The following is a 22,665-nucleotide window of genomic DNA, read 5'->3' as shown; positions in this document are numbered from 1 at the left end:
TGTAACTAAAGTTGATATTGAGTTTGGTACTTTAGGTGGAACCATCTAGATTAAATGGGGGAGGAGCTTAGGTAAGAGCTGATAAGTTTATAATATATACATCCTTCACAACCACTGGGGAGAAAGACTTATAGCCTCTGAAAACCCACAGGAGGGTCAGTTATGAGCCTATTCTGACTAAACGGCAACAAGCTTTGAGAAAAAACTGGTAATAAATAGAGACAGAGACAAAATCTAGTATATCATTTCAAAAAATCAAGGAAGCAAAAACTGATCTTTGTGTGTCTGAAACAAAACAAAATATATATAGGTGTCCCTTATGGAATCTGGGAGTGGTTACAATAAAGGTTATTATAGATACAAACATGCAAGGGGCTTTCTAAAAAGCAAATCGAATAAAAGTCATCCTATTCATGTTTCATTTAAGAAAATTAAAACTTTGCTGAATTCATTAGTTTCACTAATATTTGAGTCTTTTATGTGCCTGGCACTATTATAAACTGGCCCTGGGACAGATGGTCACAATACAGTAAGATGGTGGTGAGGTTCGAGGAGAGAACAAGGAGTAACAACAGCTTGTAGGAACAAATATCTAAGAATGCTGGAGCACTGAAAAATGTCAAAGTGGCATTAATTATTTTTTTTCAGCTAAGAAACAGGCAAAGCAAGATCTTGAAAGACTTTGCTTTCTCCCCAGCAAAGACTGTAAAAAGAGGTTTAAAGAGCTTAATCTAAAGTAGTAACTACCAGGAGAGCCATGGAAACTACAACCTAACCATTAGAAAACAACCCTGGGCTAGTGACTTTCACATCCCACCCATGACACACAAACAATACATATTACCTATCATAAGCCCGGTACTATACAATGAGATTATATAACAGTGAGCAAAAGATAGATAGATAGATAGATAGATAGATAGATAGATAGATAGATAGATAGATAGATAGATTGATAGATAGATAAGAGAGAGATATATATATGAAACTAAAAGATAACTATGTAAGTGGGAGAATATACCAGGCTCATGGGTAGGAAGATTTAGCATTGTGAAAATGTCAGTATTATCCAAAGTGATAGTTACAACGCATCCCAATCCAGAGTCCATAAACATTCTTTTTTTATTTTATCAAGTCCCCTTTGCAACTTGCCTATTCCTTCAGTGCCCCATCTAAGCACTCAACTCTCCTGTCCTAGTGATCTACCTCAACCACTTTCTCCCATTCTTCTTTTGAAGTTATATGTATTTTGTTTTTTTATGATAATTCCAATAGCCTTATTGTCCTTATCTCAATTCTTCTCAGAGTGATTCTCCCTCAATATTCTTTAAGTAGATGGGAAAACCAATTACTAACTTTATATGGGAAGAAAAAGAAACCATGAGCAAAACACTACTGACAAAAAGAACAAAGTAGGTCTAACACTACCCAATTTTAGCACCTGTTGTATATAGAACTGGTGGAACCCCCAGGAATAGCCTTTAAGACACCTTTCAAACCTAGAATTAAACCCACCTTGGGGGGTTATGTTTTGACCAAAAAATAGACAAGCCAATAAAGTGAATAATAACACTCATGAGGAATGCATTCTTCAGAATAATTACCTATACAAAATAAAAAAGACAAGGTTTGCCCAAAAACAAAATTCAGAAAGTCGAAAGGGACAGGAAAGGACAAATGGAAGTGAAAAACTTAAGGATGAAGCAGGAAGAGTGCTGTTCCATTGATGGTACAGCAACCAATGTCATGAAACAAAATATGCATGATATGTCGAACAGAAAGTTAATTTGCTTATAAATTTTCAATTAACACTCACACAAAAATGATATGAAGATTGAACACAGAAATTGCATGAGAGTTTCCACCCTTACTTAATAAGGTATTTGAAATGGCAAACTCAGCAGTTGACAGCCATCATATGATCCATTACTTAGTACCAGATATTGCTACTTAATCTAACTCAAAAGTTAGTTAAACCATGATGCTAGAATATGGTGGTCTCTGCCCCAGTTGGATCATTCATTAGGGTGCCTGTCAAGAGGAATTAAGGACAGAGAGCTGAAATTTCATTAGCTTATAAGACTAAATTACACAACTATTTTTGTGCCTCTTTATTAATAATACAGATATCTCAATCTAAGATCTGTTTTCATTGTATTATCCTACCAGATAGGAGGGGTTGTGAGGGAAAAATACTTATAGCTCTAACCCCCAATGTTAAAAGCTTCTGACAACTTCATACTTCCCAATTAGCTAAAATCATTTTGAAGTAGAAAGGGAAGCACATTTCCAGGGTCTTTCTATTCCTCTTCATGCAGAACACTTCCTATAACATAGTCATTTCCAATATTACAAAGTTAATTGTCTCTAAAAAAGAAACAGAAAAAGTGACCATATGTTTTATAACTAACACACCCACACTTATATAAAGTGTAGAAATGATGAAATTAAGTAAAATGTTTCTGGAATAAGTATTGTTTGTATAGAGATAAGTTGTGTTGTTTGGGGCATAGGGAAAAACTTACCTAAGATGCAAGAGTTTTGGGAAACACAAAGACTGAGGGGACCCAACCGTCTGATCATACTGAGGTTCTGATCTAGGAATTAAATATTTTTGTTAATGATTTAATTACAACATAAAATAGATTTTCTCTATTAGACAACAAAATTTTGCCTCCAAAAAAAACTCAATTCATTTTAATCATAAGAATGGTAACTGATTAAAAATAGTTTTTAGTTTCTCTGTTTAATATAAATTCTATCTTACATTTAAAGGCGTAATAAAACACATCTATCTATCTATCTATCTATCTCTATATATATATCTATAAAATACTGGCGGTTTCAACCCAAACACTTCAATAAGTTCCTCAAATAATTCTAGCCAGTCACACAGTCACCTTAGATTAATGACAGGGAGAGGTGGTGATGTGAGGAGTTTCTTGAATTGATGTGTACTTATAACATCCCCATCGAAGTTCACTTCCCACATCCTGGAGCCAGGGCGAGCACAATAGATCAGGGGCTGCTGAGTCCCAGAACATCTTCCAGGGAAGAAACAAGCTCCATATTCTCCATCTCTTTCCTTATTTCCAATTTTCCAAAACTTCTCCCTAATACCCAAAAATTTATAGAAAGCATGTTAATTTACAAAAATGTGAAAAATCACCATTAGAATCAGTATGGCCTTAACAACTCCCACCACAGTGCCCACTCCTCCATCTGTGTTATGGGAAACTACCCTGGGAAGGTCAAAAGCAGGTTCAGGCTCTGATTTGCCATTAACCACCTGTGGCTGGAAGGAAAACATTCTACACTAGTATTCTGTTTATTGTTGCTCCTGTGTGCATTCCAGTCTGAACTGACCCATAGCTGATCTTCCAATGGCTTTTCAGAGGCCATACATCCCAGGGGAGATTACCACAGCTCATAAATAAGGCCTCTTTTTTCCTTCCTTCACAATTGAAGGCCTCTTTAGAATTGAAAAAGTTGGTCCTACCAACTCATTCACACATTCTTGAATCCTACCCTCCCCAAGTCATCTTGTAAAATGTTCTTTGCACATTCCATAGAGGTTTTTATTGTCTATTTTCAACCCTGTTTGCAAGTCACTCCCTTACTACAAACCCACACTTAACCCGTTTCTTTGAAATGCCAGTCCCTTTTGAAACTCTGTACCTTGGAACCCTGTTCCTTTAGAATTATCTAAGATAGATACAGATAAAAAAAAAAAGATAGATACAGATAATAACTTAGCACACTTCCTACAATATAGAAAGTAATGACAGGGTTGAGGAATGATACTCTTTCAAAAAACTACTGCAATGCATTATTTTCGTTGTCAGTGGATAAAGTAAATTTTCTATTAGCATATTACAGTTAATAACAGGAAAATCAAATAAATGCACAAATAATTACTGAAATATCAGCAAGCACTGTGATTAAATAGTAAAAGTACCATTTTACTTTTATTTAGTCATTCTGTATACAGGAAATAGTTTGACCTTTCCAGTCAAACTATGTGCTTATTCTTTTTGGTATTCTGTTGTTGTTAGATGCCTTCAAGTCATGTATAACTCACAGTGACTCTAGGAACAAGAGAACTGAACCACTTGAGCCCACTGCAGCAGTCACTATATCACTATCAATCCATCTCACTGAGGGTCTTCCTCTCTTTTGCTGACCCTCCACTTTTCCAAGCACAATATCCCTTTCTAAGGTGTCCAAAAGAGCACAGAGATATATGTCTTGGAAAAAGTGCAGCCAGAAAGCTCCTTAGAAGATGACAAAGCTTCCTTTTTCATACTTTGGCCATGTAGCTTGGTAAGGATATTCGTTGGAAAAAGACATTATGCTTGGAAAGATGGAGGGTCAACAAAGGAGAGGAAGACCCCAATGAGAAGGACTGACACAGTGACTTCAACAATGGGGCTAGTATGTCAGAGTGGATGATGATAACACAGGATAGTGCAGGGTTCAGGTTCACTGTTCATAGGGTTGCTATGAATCATACTCTACATGATGGCATCTAGCAACAACAATAATATGCCCCAAGTATGTGAAACAAAGCTTTATCATCACTGCCTATAAGCTCTATGGTTGCACTTTCTCCAAGATGTTTGTTCTTCTGGCTGTCTATGGGACATTCAGTATCCTTTTCCAACAGCACAACTCAAAGGCGTTGATTCGTCTTCTGTCATCCTTATTCACTGTTCCATTGCTCAAGGTAAGTATTTTTTCCTTAATTAAGCTAAATTTGTTTGGCTTTAAAAGGTTTACATTTGTCTAAAAGTGTAAAGATTTAAAAATAAAAAAGATTATTTTAAGAAAATAGTTGCAGGGTTTCTTCCAACTTTCATGGCTCCAGGAAGTTTAAAATCCCTAAGAATTATAAATTGTTATGCACTTCCCCTTTTTTGATCAGAATATTCTTCTGTAGAATCTTTAATCAGAAATGTTTAGCAATTATAACAGGGCATCCAATTTTTCTGGTTTCATGACAAAGAAGGCAAACGGTTCTACAGGCAATCAGCCACATATTCCATAATCTCCTATTTCTACTTTATCTTCTTCTGTTGCTTCAGGTGAAAACAATGAACTACAAGGTGGAACAGAAGTTCTAACCATTTCATTAGGCCAATTAACTGAGATGTCCAATGAAAGTACTCTAAACCTCCAAACCAAGAAACCAGATCTCATGGCATTTTTGTTTGTAGCCTTTCTAGTTTATTTTTATTTTCTAATTGTGAATATATCGGTAACATTTCTATCAATGAAACTTTTTATAGGTTTACAATTTATTGGCAAAATTACAATAATCAGCTGTGAAACTCTACCCTGAAAAATGCATTATTTCCATCATTCCTAACTCCCTCTTCTCCAACTTCTCCCTCTTCTCACCCCTGCTAGCCTATAATAAACACTGTTCTCTAGATAGTTGCTATGTACCACAAAGTCAGAACCTGCTCATAGCTGACCCTTCAGAGGCTCCTGGTAGCCACTAATAAACACTATTCTCTATGTTGTTGTTATGTACTATATAGGTGGAATCTACTCGCAGCTGACCTCTATTGAGGAGACTGATCATCTTTTCTCCTGTGGTATGGCTGGTGCATTTGAACCAAGTCCCTTTGGGTTGGCAGCATATCTCCTCACAGCTAGGCTACCAAAGCTCCCTTTATTAGTGGGACTGAATTGTGCTGTCAATCCAAAGGCATGCAGTTAGAATCAGTTAGAAAAATGGGCAATTAACTCCCATGTGATCTACTGCCTCTGAAAACCTGTCGAAGGATCAGCTGAGTTGGTCCCCAACTATATGGTACCTCGCTATGGCTTTAATTTGCAACTTCATTATAGTTAATGATGTACAGTATTTTTTCATGTGTTTGCTGGCTCTGTACTAAAATGTCTATTCAAGTCCTTTGCCTATCATCTATTTATTCTTATGATTTAGCTACATCAGTTTCTCCTCTTTGAACTTCCCTGACTTTAAAAAGCTGAATCATAAGCTTCCTGTGCAATGATTTCACAGTTGTTAGCATATAATATATAACAGTTGTATCAGGTCTATCTATTTGAAACATATTAAGACATTCTTCAGGACAAATGCTGTTTCTTCTTTAACTTGACCTGCAATCCTAATATATAGGACAATGTCTGGCCCACAGAAAGCATACTGCAATGCTCCATATATTCAATCTATTTTACTGGGCAATACTCTATGCTGTTAGGTACTTTTTGTTGTTGTTAGGTGCCATCTAGTGCAACTCTCTGAACAACAGATCTGAACTCTGTCCTATCGTGTGCCGTCTTCACACTTCCTGACACATTAGAGCCCACTGTGGCAGTCATCATGTCAATCCACCTGGTCGAGGTTTTTTCTCTCCTTTGCCAACCCTCTACCTTTCTGAGTATCATGTCCCTCTGCAAGGAATAGTTAAGTATGTGAGGTGAAGTCTCATCACCTTTGCCTCCAAAGAGCATTCTGGCTGCACCTTCTCCAAGACAAATCTGTTTGCTCTTTTGACAGTCCATGGATGTTCAGTGTTATTCTCCAACACCACAGTTCAAATGTATCAATTCTTCTTTAGTTATCATCCAGCTCTCAGATGCATAACAGGTGATCAGAAAGACCATGGCCTGAATCAGACACACCTTATTCCTCAAACTGGCATCATTACGCCTTACTAATTTAGAGAGGTCCCTAACCTGCAGACTTTCCTAGTGCAACATGTCTCCTGATTACCTGACTGATGGTACCAAGGGTGTTAACTGTGGATCCAAGTAAGATGAAGTTGACAGTTTCAATCTTTCCCCATCTACAGTCCTATAGTAAGAACCTTTGTTTTCTTTGCAATCCATATGTAAGACTGTATTCTTTTAACTTCTGCAACACATACTTCAATTCCTCCTCACTTTCAACAGCAAGATTGTGTCATCTGTATAATGCAGGTTATTGATGAGTCTTCTTCTAATCCTGACGTGACATTCCTTTTTAGAGTCCAGCCTCTCAAATAATTTGCTCAGTATTAAATATGTATGAGGAGAGGACATAACCCTGACACCCTCCGTTCTTCACTGTAGACCATGTAGCAGCCCCTTGCCATGTTCACATTGCTAACGCAATGAAATGTGACTTGAATAGGGAGACTATTTAGTCTTTAGCAAAAATTTACTATGTGATCAGAGATAATTTAATAAAGATGTGTATGTTTATTTGCTTCATGAATAAAAGATGAAATCTGCTTTACTACAAGAAAGTTATGTTGAAGTTTTTTCAGATTAATATAGGTAACTGCCATTTTATTAATTTTTGTTATATACCATCAAGTCGCTTGCAACTCATAGTGACCCAATGTACAAGAGCCCTAAACCCAGGCGAGCTCTGGTGGCCCAGTGGCAAGAAGCTGCACTGCATTCCCGGAGGTGTGTGATTCGAATCCACCAGATGCTCTGCTGGAGAAGGAGGGACAATCTCCTCCTGTAACAGTCAGATCTGATTTGACAGTTCACACACAAGAAATAATAAAAAAATTTAAAAAAAAAAGAGCCCTAAACCCTGCTCTATCCTGTGCCAACCTCATTGTCTTTGACACACCTACTCCCGTTACCCCAATCAATGAATTGATCCATCTCATCAAGGGTCTTCCTCTCCTGTGCTGTCCCTCCACTCTCCCAAACATGATGTCCCTCTCCAAGGACTGATCCCTCATTGCAACATGCCCAAAGTATGTCAGACATAGCTTCAGAATCTTTGCCTCTAAGGAGTGTCCCACCTTCACCCTCTCCAGGACAAACCTGTCTGTTCTCTTAGCAGTCCATGGTATATTCAACACTCTTCTCCAAGCATCACAGCTCAAAGACATCAATTCTCTTTCTATCATCCCTAGTCACTGTCAATCTGGTACATAGCACACAACTGCAAAGACTATAGCCCTGAACAGGCACACCTTAGTCTCCAGCCTGATGTCGTTGCTCTTCAGTACTCTGGAGAGATCCCTGACAGCTGAATTTCCCAATACAATTCATTGCTTGATTTCCTGGCTGCTGGTACCAAGAATACTGACTGTGGAACCAAGTAAACTAAAACTGTTAACTATCTCAATCTCTCCACCATCCATACTGATGCTGTCAATTTGCCCAGTGGTGAGAATTCGTTTTCTTGATGTTGAGCTTCAATCCATATTGAAGGCTGCAGTCCTCGACCTTCTGCAGCAAGCACTTCAGGTCCTCCTCAGTTTCAGCAAGCTGGGTTGTGTCATCTGCATAATGTGGATGAATCAATTTTCCACCAATCCTGATGTCACATTCCTCTTGTACAGCCCAGCGTCCCAGATGATCTGTTCTACATACAGATTGAAAAGGTATGGAAACAAAATACATCCTTAGTGGACGCCCTTCCCAATTCTGAACCATGCAGTGTGTCCTTGCTCTATTCTGACAACTACTTCTTGGTCCAAGTATAGGTTTCACATTAGCACAGTCAAGTGTTCTGGGATTCCCATTCTTCTCAGAGTCAGCCACAGCTTGTTGTGATCCACACAAATGCCTTTGCATAATCAATGAAACACAGATAGACATTCCTCTGGTACTCTCTGCTTACAGCCAAGATTCATCTAACATTAGCTATAATATAATTTTATTATTCATGTTCCTCATTTTTTAAATAAAATACCTCTTCTACTAATTTTGTTTCCTCTAAAGTGTCTAATACAGAGCTAAAGATATCAAGGCACAGAATAAATCTTTCTTGAGTGAACAAATACTGTCAACTCATTTTCATGTGTATGCTCATTATTCTTTACGCAATTTCAAACAAACAATATTTGACATGCCTAAGAGTTCAAACACATTTCCTTATTTAATCCTTAACCACCAGAATCTATTCTAACTCTTAGTCACCCTCCATTGAGGCAGTACATTCTTAGGGGAGGAGACTGTTCATCTTTCTCCCAAGGAGCATGTAACACGTTATGCCACCAGAGTTGCTTATACCATAACAAATAGAAGTTGTAGATGGGGAAATCAACATGTAGGAAGGCTTAAAACAGTGTCAGATGTAGGACTTGACATCATACTTTCAGTCTCCATCATCCAATGTTCTTTTCAATATACTAGAGCTTTTTGGTTTTGTGAGTTCTAGTACCTCCTGAGATCTACACTGTTCATTAATACTACTGACAAAAAGGAGACAAACAATGGTGGAGAAGCAAATTCATCTTTATCACTTTGGCTAGTTATTGGGAGTTGTGATTTTAAAAAAAAAGATTTGTTATTCATTCAGAGGAAGTATGTGTTAAAAAATATTAACATTATAAATTATTATCTAATTTCTGTACCATTCATGTCCCTCACAACTGTATTCTAGCTAACAGAGTACTTCTAAAATATGTTATTTTTGCAACATACTTATATTACTGTCTTAACATACACTAGTTATAGATTTATGAAATGAGAAATCAGTAAAGATTAGCAGCTCTATTGCACAGAAGAGAAAATTAGCCTCCATTTATTTCGTTTTAGAGAGCTCTGATGGTGTCGTCTGAAGGGAGTGTGTTGCTAACCCAATCTGCTCCTCCAGTGGTTTGAATCCACAAGCAACTTTGAGTAAGAAAATTGGGTCATCTCATCTCATGCCTTTAAAGACTGAGAAACCTCAGGGCTTCTATGAGGGCCAACTATGAGTTGGTTTGGACGCTACAACAATGAGTTTGAGTTGAGAATTTAATTCTGCTCATTTTATTAAGTCCTCAAAATAACTCTAATAACATGTTACAAGAATTTCAGTCTAATTTCTGAATCAGACCACTTGGTAAACTTGAAAAGGCACTCTAATAGATACAGATTAACTAAAGTTGGGTCTTTTCTCCTTATCTCCTTTTAAGGAGGAAGGTATGTCCTTTTAGGGATGTTACTTTCTAATCATTCTATCATTACTATTTACCTTAAAAATAAAAAGAATAACTTAAGTTGGTGAAGCAGACAAATATTTTATAGACATCACAAGGGTGGAAGTAAACAGTCAAATGAGTAATGGTCAAGGAAGTATACCAGACATAGCTGTGAGGTAACAGGAAGGACACAGGCAGGACAAAGGTTCTAGTCTCAACTGTCTCTGCCCAGCTGCACGCCAGCCAAGTCACACCTAAGGGGACTCAGCTTTTGATCTGTAACAACAGTGATCTGTAACAACTAGATGATCTCGTAAGGCTTCCAGTTCTGGAAAAAAAAAATCTAACTTCCTCACTAACATGTAGTCTAAAATAATTTAGAAGGAAATACATCATCAATTATATTAACTCCATGTAAAACTGACTATGCACATCTAAAAATTTTGCCTCTTTGCTAAACAGTTATCTGGAACCAGACCCTTGCAAAGTGCTACAACTAGGCTCCTTTCCAAATGTTCTTCTCAGCCCAAGAAAATAAAAACACAGTGATGTCTCCGTGTTACTCTCCCTCTATCCTCCAACCCCAACACATATTCTTTTCTCTTTTCCTTCAGACTATTGCTTTCTAAACTAGTAATCCTCATATTGAGATCAAGAACTCTTGCAGTTTTGAAGATACAGATCTCCTAAGTTGGAGAGATCTTGAAGCGTTCTCAGGAATTCATTTTCTACATGTATGTGGTCTTTTCAGTGTTCTGAAAACACCATACTTTGACATTTAAAGCTATCACTGTCAACATGGTGTCAAATTAACTTTCCTTTCCCTTACTTTTATTGCCCACAATGTCCTGACTCAAGTCTAACTGGCAAGATGTATAATGTGCTGGAATATTCAGAGATGTTCCTGTCAGAGACTGTTTCTGCCTGCAAGAGTGTCTTTCTACCTTTCAAAAATTTTCATCAAGTTATTAAAGCTGGCGTTGTAATCATGGGCAATTATGACACAGTTCTCTATTCTTTAGTGTTATAGGCAAAATTTTTCATGATAAAGCTTTGTTTTTTAAATAATATTTTACTGTGGTTTTGGTTAAAACTTACACAGCAAATTACATTCCCATTTAACAACTATATGTATTTTTCACATTGACAATGTGATGAATCACTTTTTAGTTAGTCTTCATGCCATGGTCTTAGAACTCCCAAGATTAGATGAGATTATGTTAATAATATACTTAAGGATCACAAAGGGATTAAATAACTTGACACAATGTAAATAAGGTACATAGCACCTTTGTGGAAGGTTGGGATCATGCAAAAAAGGTGTATGAACTCCTAATGAGGAGACTAGTCAATTCTGCCAAGTTGCTAGGCCTAAATGAACCATTCTAGAGGCAGGAAGGGGGTGAGGACTTCACTACAACAGAGACAAGAATGCATTCTTCAGACCCAGGGTCTCTGTTGAAAACGCCTCAAGAGATAATAAGGAAGTTGTAAGTGGGATGGTGAGACAGTGGCAGAGAAACAGCAGCAGCAGAATCAGAAGAGTATGGAACAGGATACGTGGTTCTGGGTTCACAGAACAAGGCAATTACAGTAAGTTTGCTGACTCTCAGAAGAAGACAGCTTAACACCTTTGGGCAGCAGGCTTCATGGGTGCCTCCAGGGACCTGATTGGTAGAGATAAAGAGCTTTTGACACTGGAGCAGGGCAGAAGTCAGACCAAAATTCATCAAAGTCTATGGAAAGCCAATATGAAATATTTGTAATAAACCAAATGCTATTTCAGGTACAAGCTGGAGTTCACCCTAAGGTACTTAGGCAACCCTTAAGGGTTTACTGGATTCTTGCATTGTATTTGCTGATCTCTCCCTCTAGAGTCAAGGGAAAGGTTTTCAATAGAAAGAGCTTGGCTTCATTTGCACTGAATTCTCTTTGTGATTTACTTCCTGATAATTTTCAATAAAGATACAGGGTAGTTGGAATGAGGCCTCTCAGTCGATGAAACTGCAGGCCCAGTCTTTAAGCTCTCTGTTTTATCTCATTCCTGGTTGTCTGCCTATTATTAATAATTATAAAAATACTTTACCCTCGGTATGCAACAAAAGTCTGCCCTCCTGGCATAGCCAAGAAGCTGTCCTGATTGAAACAGGGACCCTGAATTGTATCCTATTACTTTCCTAATAAAACTTGTGATTTTAAGTATTGTCGGTGAGCTCTGTGTGGCCATTGCAACTGAATTACTAGACTCAGCAGAGAAGGAGAGAGTGCTGCGGGAGAAACCATTGACATTAGAATGGTGAAAAAGGCTAGAGTTATGAGGTAAATCTGACTCTCTGCCTCACAGAAATCGGTCTTGGGCTGCTGACCTTAGGCTTTTCCTTTCCCTTGATGAAGTCAGAAATGGTCAGAGTTTCCCATCTCACCATTATAATACACTGATTACATTTTTCACAATGTGTCAACATTTTCATTATTCCTATTTTGAATGTTCTGTTCCCATTAATTGAGTTTCTCTGTCTCCCCTTAACTTCTCATCTTTGCTTACCCTTTTATTTCATATAAATTACTTTTTAAAAAGATCCTAAGCTTCAGTTTGCTCGGCTCCACAGTCAACACTCTTGGCACCAGCAGTCAGGAAATAAAAAAACGTATTGCGATGGGAAAGTCTGCTGTTAGGGACCTCTCTAAAGTACTCAAGAGCAATGGTGTCTCTCTGGAGACTAAGGTGTGCCTGATACAGGCCATGGTTTTTGCAATCACTTGTTATGCATCAGAGAGTTGGACAATGACTAGGGAGGATAGGAGAATTGACGCCTTTGAGCTGTGGTGCTGGAGAAGAGTATTGAATGTACCATGGACTGCCAAGAAAACAAACAGATTCATCCTAGAGAGGGTTAAACCAGGCTACTCCTTGGAGGCTAGGATTCTGGGGCTTCGTCTGACATACTTTGGGCATGTTGCAAGGACAGGTCCTTGGAGAGGGACATCATGCTTGGTAGGGTAGAGGGACAGCACAGGAGGGGAAGACCCTCTATGAGGTGGATTGATTCAGTGACTGGGGTAATTGGGATGGGTGTGTCAGAGGCAATGCAACTGGCACAGGATAGATCAGGGTTTAGGGCTGTTGTACATAGGGTCACTATGAGTCGCAAACGACTCGACGGCACATAACAACAAAACAACAATCCTCACAAGTAATATTACTTATTTTATGAGCCAGTTATTCTTTAGCTGAAAGGTTATCTTTGGGAATGACTTCAGCTCTAAGTTTAAAGGTCATCTCAAGGGCAAGACAGAATGAAGTTTTATAAAAGAGGAGGTCCTGAGGAATATGGTAAGTGGCCAGGACCAGCAAAGAAATAGAGCCAGTAAGAACTGCAGTGAGCACGGTTGAAGAACTTTAATGTACTGATACACAATTATGTTTCCATAATTATGCTTGCTCTGATAATCTCACAGTTCCCTTTAATATACTCTTCAACACTGTACATTTAGTTTCTAACTCCTGAGAGTTTGTTAAAACATCATTTCCACAAAGTTCTTATTCTTTATATAAGTTTACCATTCAGTAATATCTGTATATTCAGTTAAATATATAACAAATTTTTAAAAACCTCTATCAAAAGGCAAATTGCATTGGAGAAGTCTGCTGTCAGGGATCTCTCCAGAATACTGAAGAGCAGTCTAGAGACTAAGGTGTGCCTGAACCCGGCCATGGTCTTTGCAATTACTTGTTCTGTGTCAGAAAGCTGGACAATGACTAGAGATGATAGAGAATTTATGCCTTTGATTGTGCTGCTGGAGAAGAGTATTGAATATACCATGGATGGCTGGGAGAACAAATATGTTCATCTTGAAGTGGGTGAAACCAGGCTGGTACTGAAATACTTTGTCTGAGGCTTTGTCTGGCATACTATGGCCATGTCCTTGAAGAGGGACATCATGCTTGGAAGGGTGGAGAGACAGCACAAGAGAGGAAGACCCTTGATGAGATGGATTAATTCAGTGACTGGGGTAATGAGGTAGGTGTATCAGAGACAGTAAGACTGACAAAGAATAGAGCCGGTTTCAGGGCTACTATACACAGGGTCACTATGTGACTCGACAACACATAACAACAACATCAAGCAAAGCTTCTTGTTTCCCCATGTTGAATCAGGACTGCCTGTCACTTAACCTTCTCTCACAGTACTTAGTCAGATCATACCTCAAAGGAAGCTTACTTGTCTTAAGTTACTTGCTTGACTATATTATTTCTACTGTCTTGCATCATCTTGCAAATAGTTGGCTCCTTATTGTTAGTGTTAGGTGCCATCAAGTCAATTATGACTCATAGTTACTCAATGAACAACAGATCTGAACCTTGCCATATCCTATACCATCCTCATAATTTCTGATGTGCATGAGCCCATAGTTACAGTCACATGTTATTATCTGTTACTACTGAACTGAGGAGTTGAGGCTAACAGACATCTATGTCCCTCTCCCTTCTAAAACTATATTTTTCTGATGACCCATGGTTGTTTAATTACCTCTCAGTGTCACACAAGTAAGATCGAGTAAGTGAGGATATAAGTAGTCTTCCATCCAAATAATCTAACTGGACAATACTGGAATCAACTGTTGTTATTGTCTGAACAGGAAACATCACAAAGGCAGTAGCTGCCTAAAAGGAATGCAAGAAGAAAAACAAATGTATTTCATCACAGCTATCTTGGATAGCAAAATAATTTTTTTTTAAAAAAAGGTAAAAATTTAATTTGCCCATTAGAATATTACAGTTCCATTCATTTAAAAGTGGTGTGAATTCATATGGTGCATAAAAATGCACAAGTTCTAAAGTGACTACTTAAAGTATGTTGCTGCAAATGATGGCTAGAGCCGTCCTACAGGTTTCTAAGCACAGCCGTCAATTTAAAAGTGTGTGACAATGTGCTAACCTATCTAGATAAAGTAAGTTTGGGAGTATTTTCCTCCTATAGGTAGCACTTCTGTCTTTAGAAAATAAAGTTAATTAAGACTGTACTAGGTTTAGGGCTCTAGTTGTGAACGTTTGGTTCAAAAATACGGTAAGAATCAAATGTTAAGTTTGGTTATCATTAGCAAACCAAAACCCGTACCTGTTTATTAAAATAATTTAGTCAACAGTAGTTCAATTCTTTCTCTTCTGCTAGTATCCTATAGGGAAATAAAGAAATCAGGGGCAAGTTTCCCTTTTTGATTTAACAGCCTTGGAGGAGAGGGACAATAAGAAGCTGATTTTGTTCCACTTACTTAATAACAGGCTAAAGAATCATTCTGTGAGGGTAACCTGAGAACTAACCCTCTACTCTAGCAATTACTATGGTATGTAGCCTGGGAATTACACAGCTAAGCACAAAGATGAGCCTTTAAGGTTCCATTCACAGTATTACATATATACTGAAAGAAAAGATACCTCAACAACAAACCCACTAAGGTCAATCTCGAACTAAATCACAGTGGACCTTCCAATGGGTTTTTAACTGCACAAGAGCAGACGTGTCCACCTTTCTCCACTGTGTTTAGGAGATGAACCTTGAACCTCTTGTATTTGGGTTGGCAGTGCGACTTCCTATCCACTAGGCAACTTTGACTCCTAGGCCCAAAATATACCAAGACTCATGAATTTCTTCTACATAGGAACCAAGAGAAAAACAGAAGCCTGGGAATTAAATAGCTCTGCCATTTAATTCACAAAATTAACAAACAGGCATCTTCTGTTTCTTAAAAACTTCCATGTTAAAAAATGTTTTATTCCATTCAGCAGTTATTTCTGCTGAGATGTTCAAAGGACAGTGAAAGAGAAATTCAGTATCTGGCATTGTTGGTTTTCTTGGCATTGTGCAAGATAAACCTGGTATTTCTACTGATACAGTTCATACAGTTTTTAAAAACTATTCAGTGTGCTGACAAAACCTTTATTTAGGAACTTTTCTTTTTCTAGGGTCACTGAAATGAAGAAGTAGAAAGTACTGGCATCCAAAAATGACCCTGAAGTGAGTGACTAATAGGGAGAAATAGTAAGAGAGAACAAGCATATCAGCATGCAGCCTAATGGAAACAAAATGTGACAGCTCTGTCCAGTGGCAGTATTGCACAGAAGCATGTGGTGATCTCCAGAAATCTATATTGAAGGAACAGTAGTGGTTCAAGGGTTCTCTTGAAGATGAATCTTATATACAAGCTTTGGAGGAACTGTGGTGATATTGATGGACAATGGAATTGAAAGACAAAGCAACATTCATTAAATAAAAATTTATTAATATTTAAAAAAATGTTTTATTCATGTATATTAGAGAAAACAATACTCAATGTACAAAATGTTGACATTCACTCACAAAAGCCATTCTACATTAGTATCAAGCTATAACAGCTTAACTATATGTGCTGTATACAAACAATACTCCATCACATTTAATAGTCTGGGCTTTTGATCAGTTCTCTTCAAAATACAGTGGATAAAACCATCTCCTTTAGCTTAAAGTTCTAATAAAATAACCCACTTCATATCTCATCTACATATATAAAGAACTGGACTCTGTTCTTACCTTTGCTTGTTTAGAAGTGTTGAGTTTGATGGCTGAAACTTTCCCCACATGATCACCTACAAAAACTCTAAGAATAGCTGTATCCCAACAGAGTGCTGTAACTTTTCGGCCTTTATGTTCCGAAGATACATAAATTTGTTCTGGTTTTCCACGACGTTCTTGATTTAATTCCCAAATAACTACAAGACCTTGACTGGAAAAAGTGGGCCACAGAAAAAATCTTTGGTATTGGTAAATAAGATACAATGCAACCACAGCACATTATCAAGTATATCGCTAGATGGAGAAAAAAGTTTGTGCTTAACTGTCAGAACAGAGGCTGCTGGTTCAAACACACATGGTGGTACCATAGAAAAGAAGCCTGGCAATTTTTTTTCCAGCCAAGAATATCACATAGAGCAGCTGTTCTGACTCAACAGCAATGAGTTTAAGTGAGACTTGTTAAATATAGGGATACCACGTGTCAGTATCAACAATAATAGGTTTGGCTTTGGTGTTTTTCCAAGTGTATGTGTATGTGTGTGTATGTATACATACATATATATATATATACACACACACACACACATATATATACACACACATATTTACCATATATATATATGTAAACTCATGTTCTTCAGAAAAGAGGAAGTACAAACGCAAGGTATTCATTTCCGTGTTTCAGTCATAAATCAGTAAAATAGGAGAACTTAAAGGTTCTGAATTCTCTCTGTTCCTTTTCTCTTTAAAGGATTTTGAAATGTTCTTATTTCAAATTAGCATTGTCCACAAACACCAGGGTAATCCAACTATCCTGGTTTGCCAAGATGTGAGAGGTTTTCTAAGACACAGAACTTTCAGAGCTAAACACTGATCAGGATTATCCCATGCTAACTAGAACGGCCAGCCACCCTAACAAACATTTCAGCACACTTGACCATGTGAAATGCATCTGGAAAAGGTTTTTAAGCTTCTCACCTGGTAGCCACAGCAACATAATCATCATCATGTACACAACAGGCAACTTGAGAAACTGCACCTTCCTAGAGCACAAAAGAAAACATTTTAGGCAGCTTCTAAAATAGGTTCTTTTTCCTCCAGCATCAATGACAAAGTTCAGTATAACAACTAATAATAAATGCTGGCAAGGATGCAGACAGATTGGAACCCTCATACATTGCTAGTGGGAGTGCAAAAAGATACAATCACTATGGAAGGCAGTCTGGGGCTTCCTTAGATGACTAAAAACAGAAATACCATTTAACTGAGCTATCCCACTACTAGGAATCTACTCTAAAGTAAAGAAAGGCACAAAGATGTATGTACACTCATGTTTATTGTAGCATTATTCACAACAGCAAAGAGATGGAAGCAGCCCAAGTGGCAATCAACAAATAAATGGATTAAATGTGGGACATCCTCACAATGGCATACTATGCAGCATTAGAAATCTCAAGAAACACTTCAATATGAATGAGTCCACAGGTCATTATGCTGGGTGAACAAACTCCATCACAAAGGGCTAAGACTCAAATCCACCAGATGCTCTGCCAGGGAAGGAGGGACAATCTCCTGTACCAGTCAGATCTGATTTGACGGTACACGCACACAAAAATAATAAAAAAAATTTTTTTTAAAAAAGGGCTAAGACTACTGTTATAAAAAATGATTAAGGGGTGTTAGGGGCTGGTGAAGAGGTGAAAAGAACAAGAAAAGAAAGGACAGATAAGGAACACAGCATTGGACTAGAAGGGAAGGTAATTCTGAAAAGAACGAATGGATAATAAGACATGATGAGTAATGCAAATAACAAGCATGTACAGGACATGCCTTAGGGAATGAAGAGGGATTAACGAGTCAATGAGAAGCCAATTTCTTTGTAAATTTCTATTCAAATCACAATTTTTTAACTGCTATTTTTAGAAACTTTTTAAATCTTAAGTTCTGTATCTTTCTGTTATCCAAATGAGTACAAGAATTTATGAAAGATACTCTAAGCAGTCTATGAATCTTACCCTGTGTGAAAGGAAAAGCCTCTGTTTCCAGCCTTCTTTCTGAATGAGATTGAGAACTCCTCCTGAACTGCCCAGTGCCAACCACTTCCGAGACACAGCTATGCTTGTGCACTAAAGATATGAACAGATAAGGAGGTGATAATCACAGCCACTTACCCACATAAATTCTTTTACTCATTCATTCATTGCTGTCAAGTTGGAACTGACTCATAGCTGACCTTCCAGTAGGTTTTCAGAGCTTGTAAATCACACAGGAAAGGAATGCCAAAGTTTCTCCCTTGGAGCAGCTGGCAGACTCAAACCACTTGCCTTTGGGATGGGAGTGCAACTCTCTGCACAGTAGGCCATGAGAGCTGCCTACCACATAAGCTATCTAGTGGAATAAATTATAAAGCTTGTATACCAGGTTCCTCTCCTGCTTCCTTCACCCACCCAAAATTCTCACTTTCTAATCTTAATAATGAAAAACACAAAATAACTTGTTTTGAAATTTTAACTGCACCTTAAAATGGCTGAACAGGTCATTTTGTGTAGTCATTTTCTTTTGACAAGAGCTAGTTATTAAGTCAATTCTAATGTTGTTAAGTGCTGTTGAGCTGAGCACGACTCATAGTGACTCCATAAACAAAAGACCTGAACCCTCTTTTGTAACGATTATCATTTCTCTAAGTTCAGATGCTCTGCTGGAGAAAGAGGACCAATCTCCTCCTGTACCAGTCAGATCTGATTTGATGGTACACACATAAAAAAATAATAAAATTTTTTAAAAAATGCTAACTCACTTTTTAAATTCTGTTCTTTAAGTCAGGGCTATCTCAAATGACACATTTTGAAATAATTTTAGTGTAACTATAGCATCTCACACTGTTAAAAACACAATTAAGTAGTAAGCACATTACTTTGTAAGATGGCAAGATTTTATTTTTTTTAAAAAAAGGTGTTGTGAAGTTAACTCTGACTCAGAGCAATCTTACATGCAGAACAGAACCATCCCACAGGTTTCTATGTATGTGATCTTTAGGGAAGTGGACTGCTAGCTCTTTCTCCCATAGAGCCACTAGTGAGTTCAAACTGCCAGACTTTCAGCAAGCAGCTGAATACTTCCACCAGGATTCCTACAGCAAGATTAATGAGGGAGATAAAATAAATCATTTTCATGGCTGGGAAAGAATTCAAATGATAGCTACAAAAATAAATCAAGAAAGCTACGTGTACGCTACTTCAGTATGAGGTATTACTCGGAGAGATGAGAAATTTAAAGCATAAGAAACCAGAGGGCAGGAAGCCCACATAACACACAGCACTGAAAAAGTACAAAAATGGTATGAGGACCAAGAAATTCACCTTCAGACGACTGGAGTCAAGCCTTAGAGCTGAGAGTAACGGATCCAGAGACTCAAACTCTGCAAGGACATGGCTGTAAGGGTCTGGTATCACCGGCACAAAAGCCATGTAGCCAGAAAGCTGACACGACGTTGAGTAAGACACAGTCAGTCACCTGCATAAATCCTACAAAAATAGAATTTAGAAGCTCACTGTTCATTCTGCTTATTTTTCATGAAAACTTTCTAAACATAAGGAAATGTGAGAAAGGACAGACAATATTTCTTTTTAATGTGCTTAACATCTAGTTAGAAATACACTTGGGTCACATATAATAGTCTGCATGCACTGTCATTCTCCAACTATAAAATTCCCATGAAAATCATATCCATTCTCAAGCTCCTGCATAGTTCTTTCTCCTCCCACTGCTGTCAAGTTGTTTCTGACTCACTGTGATACTCCACTCTGCTGGAAAATAGAATCCCACTACCTTTTTTTTTTTCTTTCTTCCATTGCAAAGCTTTTTCTACCTTTAGTTATAATGCTATAGTTAGACGGGAGCTCTAGTAACTTAATGGTAAGAAGCTATGTTGCCAATCTGAGGCCATCAGTTCAAATCCACCAGAAGCTCCATGGAATAAAGGTAGGCTATAACCTCCTGCGTGATTTACTGCCTCTGAAAACCTGACTGGTGGGTCAGCTATGAGTCAGTTCCAATTTGACAGCACCCAACAACAAAAACACAGTTAAAACTAACGATTTAATAGTCTTTAACAGGAATAAACCAAAATAATCCCACTGTCATCAATTTTGACTCAATGGGGCCTTATAAACCAAAATCAAACTCTCTGCCCTCAAGTTAATTCCATCTCATGGTGACCCCTCCAACTGGGTTGGTTTTCCAGAAAGATTTTTACAGAAAGAAGCTGCCTCCCTTTTCTTCTGTAGAGTGGCAGGTAAATTTGAATTGCTGACTGTTAAGTCAGCAGTACAACACATAAACATTATGCTGCCAGGCCTTCTTTGGGGACACTACTAGACAAAATAAAACTATCCCACAGAGTTTCTAAAGCTTACATGCAAGTTTAAGACAAAGTTGAAAATGAAGGCAAGTTAATGAGTGTCAAAATATGACAATGATGCAACAATGAATGAATGGAAACCCAAAATCTCTGTAAATGTTCATTAAAATTAATAAAATTTAATTAAAAAATATGACAATGAATTGAGAGATCATCTCAAGAAGATAGGATGCATTGAACAGTAATGAACAAAAAACAGATGAATTGTACAATGACCTCATACATGAAAAAAGTAAAAGGTCATCAAAACTACAAGAAAGAAAGTAATAGGAAAGCTAATAAACAATAAGGAGGTAATGTGCACAATACTACCAGTGGAAGGGGAGACACGGAGGAGAGTGCACAAAAGATGGATATTAAAGGCAAAAACCACTGGGAAGGTGGGAAACACAAGAAAAAAAGAACCAAAATTACTATCACAAGAGACTCTGAAGCTTGGTCTTGATTGTAGAATAATTTCATAAAAAAGAAATGACAAAATAAAAGAGCTAAACAGAAGTTTCACAGGATGCATAGAGAAGACAAAGTAAGTATTATAATGAAATATACAAATATTTGGGTTAAGAAACATGCTGAGCATTTCTCAAGCTGAAAGAAAAAGTCAAGACAACAAAACTGGAAGATTCTATGAGTAAAATGTAAAACAATACAGAAAGCATCAAAAGATGGAAGGAATACAATACCAAAAAGAATTGGTCAATGTTCAACAATTTCAGAAAGTGGCATAAAATCGAGAACTAATGCCACTGGAGCTCTAGTGGTCTAGTGGCAAGAAGCTGTGCTGCAATCCCAAGGGCACGCAGTTTGTGTCCACCAGCTGCATAGAAGGGCACCAGGATGGGCAGTCTCCTCCCAAGCAACCGGCTGCCTCTCAGGACCCGCTGGGAGGTCAGCTGTGGGTTGGTTCTGACTTGACAGTACACAACAACAAAATAAAATAAAATAAAGATAAAAAAGAGATTGCAAATGAGGTCCAGAGCAGCCCTTTCTAGCACTCAAATCAAGTTGTGGTGAGAAATTCAAAGACGAATCACTTCTCTATTACTCAAGGTCTTAACAATGAAATAAAATAAAATTGATGGGAGGAAAGAGACTGCAAATAAAAACAAAAAATAAAAAGAAACAAAACTATGGACTTCTAGTAGCCTAGTGGTAAGTAGCTACACTGTCAACCAAAAAGGTATGCAGTTCAAATCCACCAGCTGCTCCAAGGGAGAAATACAGGACTCTCCTGTATGATTCACAGACTTTGAAAACCTCTCCAGAAATTAGCTAAATAAATAAATAAAGCTGTCTTAAAAAAAAAAGAAAAAGAAACAAAACTAATGATTCTGAAAGAAAAAGTTGAAGCTGCACTGAATATATTGGTAAAAAAATATTGGTGGAATATCTGAGATGCAACAGTGGAAACACTTACCTATGACAAAAAAATTAGAAGAGAGCTACCTGGCCAATTAACTGGAAAGGAACCATACTTGGGCTCATTCTAAAAACAGGTGATAAAACAGAATGTAGAAATGATTGAGATTATCAATGCCACAAACAAGTAAAATTTTGCTAAAGATAATTTAAAAATTGTTGCAATAGTACATCAACAGAGAACCAGCAGAAGTTAAAGCTGAATTCACAAGGAGACACAGAAAGAGGGACTAGTGGTGAAATTAGATAGACCTTGACTGAAAGCAGAAAATACCAGAAAGATGTTTACCAGTTTTTAATTGACTATACAAACTTACTGGCTATGTGGATTATATCATAATATAAATAGCATTTCAAACCTCAGAAAATTCCAGAATACTTATTC

At 37.6% G+C, this 22,665-nt stretch overlaps 1 protein-coding gene across 1 annotated transcript in view; it reads right to left on the bottom strand.

Annotated features, from left to right (window-relative positions):
* HPS5 (Hermansky-Pudlak syndrome 5) overlaps positions 1-19,908 on the bottom strand; it is a 48,250-nt gene extending 28,342 nt beyond the window's left edge. Inside the window, exons 1-7 of the mRNA XM_006892028.1 lie at positions 19,801-19,908; positions 18,457-18,567; positions 17,420-17,484; positions 16,460-16,652; positions 14,423-14,556; positions 2,901-3,113; positions 2,526-2,597 (exon numbers count right to left, since the gene is read on the bottom strand). Of these exons, the coding sequence (XP_006892090.1) occupies positions 2,526-2,597; positions 2,901-3,113; positions 14,423-14,556; positions 16,460-16,652; positions 17,420-17,484; positions 18,457-18,567; positions 19,801-19,908 (896 nt within the window). The remainder of the gene's footprint in view (positions 1-2,525; positions 2,598-2,900; positions 3,114-14,422; positions 14,557-16,459; positions 16,653-17,419; positions 17,485-18,456; positions 18,568-19,800) is intronic.
* Between the last annotated feature and the right edge of the window lie 2,757 nt (positions 19,909-22,665).

The sequence above is a fragment of the Elephantulus edwardii genome, unplaced genomic scaffold (genome assembly GCF_000299155.1).
Source record: "Elephantulus edwardii isolate Elephantulus edwardi_28Jun2011 unplaced genomic scaffold, EleEdw1.0 scaffold00109, whole genome shotgun sequence".
NCBI classification, from domain to species: Eukaryota; Metazoa; Chordata; class Mammalia; order Macroscelidea; family Macroscelididae; genus Elephantulus; species Elephantulus edwardii.
Note: the sequence above shows the minus strand (reverse complement) of the source record. Positions and strands in the feature narration are given on the sequence as shown.